Source organism: Thermobia domestica, chromosome 16 (assembly GCF_964235325.1).
Source record: "Thermobia domestica chromosome 16, izTheDome1.hap1.1, whole genome shotgun sequence".
NCBI lineage: Eukaryota > Metazoa > Arthropoda > Insecta > Zygentoma > Lepismatidae > Thermobia > Thermobia domestica.
Genome location: NC_137469.1, coordinates 70,212,179 through 70,224,694, shown reverse-complemented (window position 1 = coordinate 70,224,694; position 12,516 = coordinate 70,212,179). Strand labels below are relative to the sequence as shown.

At 33.1% G+C, this 12,516-nt stretch overlaps 1 protein-coding gene across 4 annotated transcripts in view; it reads left to right on the top strand.

Annotated features, from left to right (window-relative positions):
* nahoda (DOMON-like domain-containing protein nahoda) overlaps positions 1-6,794 on the top strand; it is a 382,855-nt gene extending 376,061 nt beyond the window's left edge. For 2 of the 4 annotated variants that reach the window (XM_081742555.1, XM_081742552.1), the window contains one exon: positions 2,987-6,794. In XM_081742555.1, coding sequence (XP_081598681.1) covers positions 2,987-3,427 — 441 coding nt within the window. In that variant the 3' untranslated portion in view covers positions 3,428-6,794. The remainder of the gene's footprint in view (positions 1-2,986) is intronic. The other 2 variants (XM_081742554.1, XM_081742553.1) reach the window with 1 other exon arrangement.
* Positions 6,795-12,516: the final 5,722 nt, after the last annotated feature.

The following is a 12,516-nucleotide window of genomic DNA, read 5'->3' as shown; positions in this document are numbered from 1 at the left end:
TAATTTTCATGACAGGGAGATTTACTAATGAGATTAGAACAAAAGGTTAGTTAATTTCTCACCTTTTTCGTTCTTTGTAAATTGTTTAAAAATGAATACATTAAGCACAGAGAACTATCCGGAAAGTGACCGAATGTTTTTAAGAAAATCCTAGAAGTCATTACTATTGAATCAATAGTATATATGTTTAAGAGAGATAAGCATGAAAGAAAATTCAATACGAAACTTCACATGCTCATTCTATGAATATACTCAGATTCATATTGCATTTTCTGCCCAAGGATCACTGTACTTCCTATACGGTAGCATTGGTGTTTTGTGTTAGAGAACGAAATAAGCTTGAGATAAGAATTGTTATTATTTTGTATAATGGGTTTCAAAGTTTCCTTGTAATCATATTTATAATTTACAAATAAAATCGAGGAAATTACTTCTCTTTAGCCCATAATTCTCGTATTCATCTTTCATCTTTACAATGAATTCCTGTACATTGCTTTCTAATGTGTCTTGAACATGGCCGATACAGAGATTCATGTATTCTATCAATTCGCTTAAAATATTTGATCAATTAAGATAATCAGTTTCACATTTGGCATTGGAAATTCATAAGAAATAAATTCGAGTACTTTTAAATACTTGCTTTGAAGATTTGGCAATGAGACACACATTTGTTATAAGTTTCTATATTTAGAATAATATGTTTTGACTTAAGATAATATTCAAGTGATGTTAGATACTTGTTATTAAAAAAAAAAAGACAATTTTACTTTTTATTGATTGTTTAAGAGTTTGAATTTTTTTCAACACACAAACTACGAGACATAAATATGGACAGATTAAAGTTGCATTGGTTGTATGTCGCTTTTTCAAAAGAAAAAGACTTAGACACAGAAACAATATGTAGATACGTCAATCTGTTAACAGGAAACGTGAAGTATGAACTTCATTAAACTGTCAACAGATGGCAGTTCTATTGATAAAGGTTCTTTTATCAGCAAAGTAGCGTGAGTCACACTTCCACCACTGTATTTGAAAAAGTGACTTACACCACTGTAACTTGAACTCGTGCGTATAATTTAGCGTAGGATCCGTACTACAATGTATTTCCAAACCCGAATCTCCCGCTCTGTCTGTAGCACTGAAACTATTAAATGTAAATATACATATTGTTATTGCAGATTATCTATTGATTATAAGCTGTTTTTTTTCCTTCATATGGCTTTCGTATGCTTCAAGATGAACTTTAACTGGACAAAATATATTAGCCTTATATCTTAGTTTGTTAGGAAGATTCTTAATCTGAGAAACCAGAATCTTAATTCAGGATGCAGCAAGCAAAGTTGAAGTAAGATGTTAGCTTTTGCGAGAAAAATAGTTTCGTATTCTCCCTGGAGTGATGGATGAAATATTGGCCTTAAGGTAGACAATAACTATTTTGAATATTTCTTATAACTTTATTTCACTTCACCTTTTGCGACAGTTTCATGATCAGGTTTTAGACCAGATCGCGTAGCATGCAAAATAAAATATCTACAGTAAAACCTCTCAACACTGATGAGATAATTATTTGTCCGTAAATGAGAGTAAAGGTCTGAATAATTCCTTCTTTCCCAAGTCTAAATATTTTCCAAAATGATCAATTGTTTTGCATGTTTGTAACGTGTTAGCTCATATTATAAACTTAAAATTGTTTGTCTTAAATTAGAAGAAAAATCATATTATAGTAATGATTTATTTTACTGCTGGATAATTGTAAAGTTAATGAATAAGAAAGCAATAAACGCTTCTATACATTCATATTCATTCCTTCAAATAGCTGTCCTTCAAAAATCAATTAATTTTAGAACTTCTAATATCAAAATGAATAATTACTGGACATAATTCATAAAACATTTTTCTTTGGTCTAAAAGTGTTTCAGAATTCGTATTACAGCCAATGTAGGAAGAAGGGGTGGGACTCTAACCATAAAAATATAGCCAAAATACTTGTAAAAGAACTGACTTCATTTCATGGTTAACGAATTTCACAATATGTTAGAAAATAAACTTTAAATCTACATAGCACAACTACAACGAACTTCTGAAAATAAAGGGGCGTAAAAAAAAGAAACTTTTAGAAAGAAAACATTGCACATGGACGAACCAAAATTACCACATTTTCAACGTTGGAAATGTAAGCAAGGAATATTTCACGGTTGTATTATCTTACCTGGACAGATTATTTTTCGATTCTCTATCTTCACTAGCAATATTTTCAAGGTTCTAAATTGATTATTTTTGTTTAGTTCGTGTAGAATCATCTCTGTATTACATTTTATTTTGCTATAATTTATCTCCATCATATATATTTTTCAGATTCTAAATGGGACATTTTTGGGTACTTCATATATGTATATAGTATCATCTTTGGATTACAGATTATTTTTAAGGTTCTCTATTTTCTATTTAATGTTTCCAAGTTTCTAAATTGGATATTAATGGTCTATTCATATAGAACTAGTTCATGTAAAATCTCTGCATTCCGTAAAACCGTTAATGGTATGTTGTGTAGTCTTAAAGTTTATTTTCCAATATATTGTAAAAGTAGTGCAGATGCAGACGATTTCTGGCTTTCTTTCTGTAGATTTTTGTTTATTATCTAAATAGAATTACTTACGAACGATGTACTGTAACACAATATACATAATGATATGTGTTGATTTAGGTGTAATTTATTTAGTAGAATTATACCGTACATCGTTATGTAGTTTTGAACCATTCCTCATACAACATACAAACTCGTTTTTGCATCGGGAGACAAATGGACAATCCAATAAAAAGATAAGTTCTTCCTTGTATTTTTCTTTTCTATATATAAAAAAATAACATTATATTACTTTTTTCCTCTTTATTTTCTATACTAATATTCTCAGATTGGATACAATGACATGGTGTATATAATTGTTTTGTACCTTTGTTTTTTTATATGTGGATGATTTCTTTGTAGGACCACTTAATACCAAATTCTGCGTGGAAGGATTATTCAACAGCCAACACAAATTATGCATTTGAGACATTCGAAGCAGACGAGAAACAACTTGTAACCGACGGCTCATCACGTGCGTCAACAGCCCCCGGATCAAAGAACTCTTTACAGAATGGTTTTGGCACCGGACCATATGGAGATACACGCTCTCTGCAAAGATTGCCACGTTCTGGAGGATACCCTCCACGGGGACCAGAACGAAGCACCTATTCTTTACCACGCACCAATCAACCTTCTCACCACAACAACGGTTATTACACCCATGATAGGGCAATGAGACCGTATAATGGATCGCGACCTCCGAGTGAACTGCAACCAGACTTTTACTTTATGCCTTCACAAAGAAAATACTCAGGGGAGGTCGTTAGAGTTTATGTGGATTATAATAATCCTCAAAAATAGGCCAGTTTATTATTTTTTTTAAAAAAAAAGAAAAGAAAGCAGTAAATAGTATAGGGAAAAGAAGAAGTATTGATTTTGTGTCCGTTCGTCTTTTGTTTTTCATGGTCATCTGAAGAGATTGATGACAAAACAAGCTCAACAATACAGAACAGGGACAATTGTTTCTCTTGTCAAACTAACAATATAAAATTATGTTACTATAGTTGCCTGGGAATCATTGGCTATGGACTCAACTTTATTTAAAATATTGTGGGTAGGCCTTATTTTTCCTTCCCCTCTTCTTAAATATATGATTTGATTAAGTTATAATGTCATGTCCGGAATGTCTATCACGGATATTTAAAAATGGAGAATAGGCTTATACAATAGCTATCGTTTCCTAATACCAGAGTGATTCGGTTCAATAGTATTGTCATTTCCATTTCTAAATTGTAACGGTTCTAAACATTATACCAATATTTTAAATCTACATAGTTGATATGCAAAAAAGGTATAGATCAGTTTACGTATGTTACATGTAGACACTACTTACCTGATTAATTTAGATTTTTTAAATTCATTTTCATTAAAATATTATATATAGGCTTTATATATAGGCACAGAGGATAACTACTGTTATTTCCGTATGTTATACATATTTGTTTGAAATCCACCGAAAACCTATAATAATGGTGAAAACATTGGCCCAATATTCCGTGCTCCAGTTGCCTGACCTATCAGCTGAAGGAACAACAGTCAAGCTCTGCACCTAGATGGTGATTGTCTGTTGAGTCAACTCCATTTATATACGCTCACAATGTAGCAAAATATTGCAAATAGAAATATATTGAATTTTTATAAGTTTGTTTACATTGAAATGCGTATTTCATGTACATTTTTAAAAAATGTATATTGCTTATTTTGAATTAATGGATTGTTGGTGGTATTAGCTGTAGGAACAGGCAGTGAAGCTAATGGTGGGTAACGGTATCTCTGACATACGTGGCATCCGATATAAAAATTTTGTTAAATAAACTTATCGTCCACATTCTAAGGACCTTGGTGCCAACTGTGGTACAAAACAAATAACCACCTTTCTTGGTTCTTCATTTGTTTCTATCCGCTAGACAATAGTAGTAAATTTTATATTTCTCACTCCTTTGTTCGAGAAACATTCCTTCAGATAGTGTAACTTCATTAGTAATATCGACAGCTTACTACGTAGTAGTGTCTCATGAATTTTAAACTAAAATGTGGTGGTTTGTATTCGTAAACGTACAATGCACACAATGTACACAGTTTTTAGAAACTTTCGTGTTATTTCCGAAAGTGCTTAATTTAGCGAAAATAATATGGAATTGACAACTCGCACTACAGCCTAGCCTAGAAGGGAAAATAAATTACAATCGCATAACGCATAAACGTAATGTTTGCGTCTTCTCTGTAACTGAAAGGTATATTTAATATTTCCCTGTTCCTTACATAAATACTCTGTATTTGTATGTTGTACGCAACCCGAACAGAAACTTTTGAATTTACAATTCCTTTTACTCTGGAAATGGATTAATTTAAAACTAAATACGTAAAGTTAATGTGGTTAGTTCACCATGTTATAACCTATAGGCGATATTTCGAAATATGAGGAATACGTTTACGAACAAAGCACGATAATCAATATTATTTCCAAGTGATAGCGTAAATATGCAAACATATATATGGGCCACTAGTAATAGCAAATATAATTTAGAAAATTATCATTCCGGAAAGTATTTGAATATTTGTCAAAACTTGTGATTACGAAGTCACACACATCTGCGAATTAGATGAGTGCGATAACGACATATTGACTTAATCAATCTCTTCCTTTTTTTTCTTTTTAAGTGTCTGCCTAAACTTATCGAATAACATATTTGCTTATATAGAAAATATAGTATTGCAGATTTTGAAAAGTGGGTTAAGGAGCTTTATTAAAAAACTGGGGTATGTAAACAAATATATATAGTAACATAAGTTGGAATCTCATTCGGTTGCATTAACGAATAAGACATTTAATCTTATTAAATTAGTGTTTTTCGTTGCCATCAATTGGTGCTGTATTAAATGCACTAAATTTATGATTGGAGGTTTGCCCTTATAAATAAACACATCACATTTCTTGTTTTTTTCTAAGTTGTCTGTGATTTTTTTTTTTTGCCTTTGTACTGATCATTTCGTTCAACTTACCCATTGTATTTTCACGTCACTTAATATCACATTTTTCTTGTTTAAGTTCTCCTCCGTACCAGTTTTAAACTCAGGTTCTTGTTAGATTGTGTCTTCGGTGTTTACTTTTTTTTTTAAAGCACGTAATTTATCTACTGTACTAAATACACACACTTTGTACATGGGGCATTTTTGTTAGTTTTTTCCATAATGGTGCTGTTGAAAAAGAGAAAAAGTTCATAATGATAATGCCAATGATCCTGTTGACTTATGTAATATTTTTTTGCTAGAATTTTAATATTTTGTTTATTAGTATGAGTGTGAGTGTACTGTATATTCCGTCCAAATGTGGAAGTATGAGAGAGTTTGTGTGCCGCCATATGTGTTTTACAACGTATGACATTGACTGTGTTGAGAAATAACAATATATTTTTCTCCCTTGTACATAGATGTATTTTGCAATATTGCAAATGTCTTTTGTTCTGAAATCTATGCAGTTCTGCAATGAGTAAATGTACTCATTGGTGATATTGTAATATAGTTTTTTTAATGTATCATAATGTAATTGGAAAAGACGAAACGAAATACACTATGTGAACAAATACAGACATTAATAATAAAATAAGAAAAGAAATTTTACAGTTATGTGTAGACATCACTGTTTATTAAAATTAAATTGTGTTCCAGTGTCTTTCTTTGTACAATAACAAATTGCAAGTTTAAATAATATATTGGACTGATTATTCATTGTATGTATTTAATGTAATTAAGAAACCAATAAGTAGTTAATAAAATAAAAGAGTTTAGTTATTACGTGTATTGTAAGTATTTGTAAAAGAAAATAAAGTTTTAGAAAGTTGAAATTATATTAAAGACAAGCTATATATTTTTATGGTGTCTCTTCGTGAGTATATACTTTACAGAAACAAATGCAATGAGTCAAAAAATAATTTATTCTACTTAAAGAAAAAAAGAACATGTATATGTATATTCATATTTTGTGTCGTAACAACATTAATAATAATATTGCAAAACTTTTAGTGAAACATGACATTATTTCATACATATGTGTTGATGTAAAGAATAAAATTTGTATGAAATGAGAATTTATATTTCCAAATTAATGACACAGAATAAAATAATATGTATAATTATTTTATTTCGAAATAAAACAATATTTGTAATATTTCTGCGTTTTAATTTTCTTGTACAGTAAAATTAAAGTTAATATATTTCTATATTGAATTTGTTTCTTATTCCTGTCCCTATTTAACCCCCACCTTTGTCTTCTACATCATGAGTGATACGATAGTTCTTAGTAAGGGTTGCGCGATTGAACTGAAGGTAAGTCCGTAGACCAGCGCCATTTGTGTAATTGCGGACAAATTTGAAACTGAAGATTTCTACAAATGTTATAACAAGCGTTACGTCTATATTTAAGATATTTAAGATTTGAACGTCACATCTCGATTATTGATATGGCAACAGTGCTCCTCACGTGAATTCCCACATGATTGCTACGTGACTGTCCGTGGAGGAAGGAGAATAAAGTCTGTGCATTGACAAGCTAATTGACTCGTCTTTCTGTGTTTGGTGTACAACAATGGCAGATACTAGTGACTTCACTTCGGAGGAGCACTTGGCAAGTGTTGTGGATCCATGAACGGAAGCACAACAACAAAAAATATGCCGCAGATGATGGATAGATTTTCGGTTAGAACGGTTTCGCTAAGGAGCAACCAACCCTTCAGACTTTACTCATGTAGGAGAAAAAAGCTTTTCACCTGGGAAGTGTTTTAGATGATCCTCATTCTGGTCATCTATCAATATGAAAGGAATCGTGTGCAGTAGTCAGTGCGTCGGTGATACCTTCACCCTGCAAGTCAATCAGAAAGCATTCTGCAGAACTTAGAATTGCAAAGAGCACAATGCTGCTATACATGAAAATGAGCTTAGGTCTGCACGCATTCCGGCCAATGAGCACCAATGAACTAACCGACGATGACTTAAACTGCCGGCAGGAAACATGCAGGATCTTGTTGGAGGCTTTCCCCACCATTCTTACTCGGAAGTGCGTTCTTTTCTCTGATGAACGTGCTATTTATGGGAGTTCGCGGGATAGGAACATCTTTATTTGGGCAAAGGAAAACCCATACTATTATTAAGAAATTGAGAACAATTTTCCGTACATCATGCTTTTGGCCGGAATGACTGAACAGCACGTCATGGTCAGAGATTTCTCCTAGAGCGTGGGGATATAGGGGCTTCAAGGGCGACATTCTTGCGATAAATGCCCAAAATCAGGATATCGACATCCTTATTTCGGGCAACTCTAGCTTAGTGATAGAGCGCTCACCTCTGGTGTATGGGGTCTCTGGCTCGATCCTAGTTCTCGAAGTGGGCTTCGTGGTGGACAAACATCGTGTGCGTGGATTTGCTCGATGTTTTCCTGTTTCCTCCACTTCTTAAATTCCACCTTCTCTCATTCAGTATCGTTTCCTTTAGTCTCGGTGAATATTCGTAGGACGTTAAACTAACCGCGGCTATGTCCTGTACGCTAAAGCAGGGAAATAATAACTAAAATTTATGATGATAGAAGAATTAATGCAATTAGATAATGAGACGAAATGGGAAAATCCCGAGAAACATGCGAATACGTTCCAGCACAAACTTGTAATGACTTTAATAGAATCAAAGACGCCTATCATCAGAGCTGAGTGCCTTATCATCGGGTCACCGTGCATTCCGTATTAATATTTCATGAATTGGTCCATATCATGTAATTGTTTTCTTGTTGTGAGACTTCCTTTGTCTCGGATTAAAAAAAAAAAAAAAAAAATCAAACTGGTAGGACATTGGCCTTTTTATTGTTATATATAAAAATTGTACTCTTACATGTTAGAGAGTATATTTTTATATATGAACTTCCTTCCTATGCATTATAAGATGCAGAAAAAGATGAAAGGTGTAAATTCGATTTTTTTGTTAAGAAAGCATGTAACGTAAATACATGCAATGAAGCAATAGCGGTGGGCGTCAGTGTTGTATTTATGGAGAAATGAGCTGTTACAGTGTATCCATTTTTTTTCAAGGTAGTAATTTAGATACTATATGCCTAAGCTATGTAAACACACAATAGTCTATAAGCTATTGCCTATATGCGTAGCGTAAGCGTCTTCGGCGCAGGAGACCCGAATTTGATTCCCGGTGGGAGCTCATATGGTTTGGATTCCACGTAAGCCGTAGATTAACGACCCCTTACTATAACCAATCAACCAAAAAAAAAAAAAGTTCTATAGGAGCATATCAACTGAAGAGTGAAGTATCGGTATACATCATACGATTCACTTAGTTGCGTAAAATGGAGTAATTTTTCATTTCACTCGCAATTTTGAATATATGTATGCACAGAATGATAAAGCTGTTGCACGACTGTATAAAAATAAAACCATCAAAAACAATATATCGGTATTTTGATATGTGTATGGAGCCTCTAACCTTTTAAATTTCGATTCAAAACCAAAATCAATCCTTTGTTATTGACAGTTTAAAAAAAAATAGTTCGTTTCGAAACAATTCAATATCACACCGATTCCTCTTTTAGACTTCCAAACTATGCTGTGCATAAGGGGCGCTGTCCGTCTCTTGACAAGTATCAGAGCAAAAATGGCAAGAGATATCGTGATGCGAATTTTTGCAATCGATTCAGAATACTAACGATAGTTGCCATCTCCGTTAACTCTCTATTCAAACCGGAAGTGGTTAAACACTTCCCGTTTCAACGTTTATCGCCATAGAACGAAAGCGGTAACATATATCGAAAAGCGGTTTTTTGAAAACGATTTATCGTTTCAAGAGTAAGTTCCACTTGTTTCGATAACTCTCCTTTAGTACTGAAAGTGATTCAAACTAGCTATTTCCGGTTCCGGTTTCAACTTTTTCACCAAAAAACGAAAACGGCAACAGAAAGAAAGAAACGGTTTTTACAAACGATTCAACGTCTCAAGACAACATAATATGACTATCCACATCATAATATGACTATCCACAACACTACCAAAACAAGAAGTGGTTCAAATTTACTATTGCTTCCGGTTTCATTGTTTATGACCATTAACTTATGTCGGTAACAGATAGCCAATTTTTTTTTTTTTTTTTTTGTGTGTGTGTGTGTGTAAACGATTGAGCATCTCAAGACGACATGTTATGACCAGGGCCCGGATCTTGTTGACCTAAAATTTTCTAGAAAGTGACCTATAAAATGACACTAAAATTCCTGTAAAATGCCCCTAAAATTCACAAAAATTGACCTAAAACTTGCGTTTTCTTAAATGTTTATTTCGTAAAACATTGACATTTTAAAAATATCCATTGGATTTTAATTAACGTTTGTCGCTCATATTCAAAAAAAGTTTTGTTTCAGTTAGTTGCGGTCCATTGATCATTTATGTCCGTTGATCAGTCCATTGTACGGCATTGTAAGTATTGAAAGCGTCAATTCACTCCCGAGTTGAAACTGAAGCACTCTTAAACAATAAAAGTTCGCAAGTGTAGACTACATGAGAATAGATAAAAACCCTGTTTTAAATCTGTGTACGCCTTCTAATCCATTTTTAGTTATTCACGTGATCACATCATTTGTGGTCAACAACCCAAAACTATCTGTTTGAACACCTACCAACCCCCACCTTTCGTTAACCAGTTACAGCTTAGTTTTCATTAGCTTGTTAAGAATGCAGTTTTTTCACACCCAATAGTCAGGAAGCAAGAAAAGAGATTATTCAACTTCGTCTTTTCCACAACTGTAAACCGTGTTCATTTAAAGATTTCCTTATGTAGAAGAAAAAGAATAAAAAGACCATAAGTGACCTAAAAGTTACCTTAAGATATTAAAAAAATGACCTGAAATTTCAAAACGGAGAAAAGTGACCAAAAGTTGACCCTAAAAATATATATTTTTAGAACCTAGAGTTGATGGATAACGTTTTTATTAGAATTTGCCTTTTCTTATGCGTAACAGAAAAAAGTTGACTTGTCAACAAAATCCGGGCCCTGGTTATGACTATCCACAAACTACCGAAACCGAAATTGACTAAAATATACTATTACTTCCGGTTTCAATACTGATTTCCGTGAAGTGAAAACTGTAAATGATATCAAGATGTGGTTTTTGCAATTGATTCAGTGTCCCAAAAATAGGTTTGATCTCCGTCCTTAGGCCTCTATTCAATCCGAAAGTAGTTGAAATAAACGATTTTTAGTTTCAACCTTTATCGCCATAGGATAAAAACAATAAGTGACAGCGACTAATGGCTTTTTGATATGAATTCAGCGTCCGAGTAACAGGTTTTATCTTTTATCTTATTACTCTACTGCAACAAGTACTTATAGATGCACTACTTCATGTTTGAGTATTGAATTCACATAGTTTGGAAGTCTTAATTCCACACTGTGAAACGATATTCACTTATTTTCAAAATTTCGATTCAAGGCCCAAGCCTATCTTTGATATATATATATATATAGTGTGTGTGAGTGTGTGTGTTTGTATAAATTATCTATATACATATGTATTATGTAAAAATTTATTTTTATATTTTTCAAACAAACGATGTGGTTAGATTTTGAATTCACCGAGTCGAGACAGTATTTTTTTGATACGAGTAGAGACAGACTTAAATTTCGACTCGTCTTGTCTTGTGCGCGTCCATAGTTTTGAATCAAATTTTGAAAATTGAGGGTAGTGTGAAGTGGGAGCTTTATTTTTTAAATATTTCGTTTTTTGTTTTTGAAATAAATTATTATTTCTTCAAAACAATCAATCACAAATAGAATACAAATGATTGATTTTGGTTTTGAATCGAAATTTAGAAGGGGGACAATATCACACATGTGCATCTGACGTATTTCTAATTGTTTTGAGTGTTTTAACGTATTTTAATGTGTTATAAAATTTGCACTGCCTATTGATTTTTGTCAGTCATCAAAGTTGCCGAACTACTTCTGTTAACTACGGAAAGTTAGTTTCGACAATGCTGTATAATATGGCCAGTTTCTACAATGCTGTTGTTGTATAATAGTTATTTCAAAACGAGGAATCAACATATTAGAAACACCATACGATGTGAAGAAGTACTATAATTTTAGTAAGGTCGGGAACATATAACGCACCCTAATTTTTTACAATTGAAATGGTGATAAAATTTTCGGCTTATATTACGGCCAATACGGCATTTGGTTTATCATAATGCGCTGCATCCTAACTAGGGCTGTGCGATATTTCGATATATTGATCCATCCATAAGATATTTTCGAATATCTAAACATCAATACCGAAACATTTACGAATCGATGTTTTCGGTATTTGATATTTTCAATATTCAATGTTTTCGATTTTTTGATATTTCAATATCTTTCCATATTTCTGTTTTTCGTTTTCTTTATAACATGTTTGATGTTGCGATATAGATATGGAATAGGTCACGGACTACTGATGGAATAGGTCACGGGCTTAGGGAAACATGACTCGGAAGACACACTGCAATCAGACCCAGAAAGACCCATGACTGAGAAACCACGACCCATCATCCGGTGCGACCCGATGATTCGATAGAACCCAAATATGGAACGTCGTCATATACATGAGAAGTGTGTGTGAGGCTACTAATGCAGCTCTAACAAACCTGATTCTCTCCTGTCTCATCCAGGAGCGTCATTTCAGATTTTGCTTGGGTGGGGCAAAACCCCTCGATATAAATAAAATTTCGCGTTTTTCACACATTTACTACCACTCTGTTGATACAATCTATATAAATCTCAAACTCAGGGGGGGGGGCAAATGTTTCTCCCTGCCCCCCCTAAATAACGCCCCTGGTCTCATCGCCTTTTCACTAAATATAATTTTATTT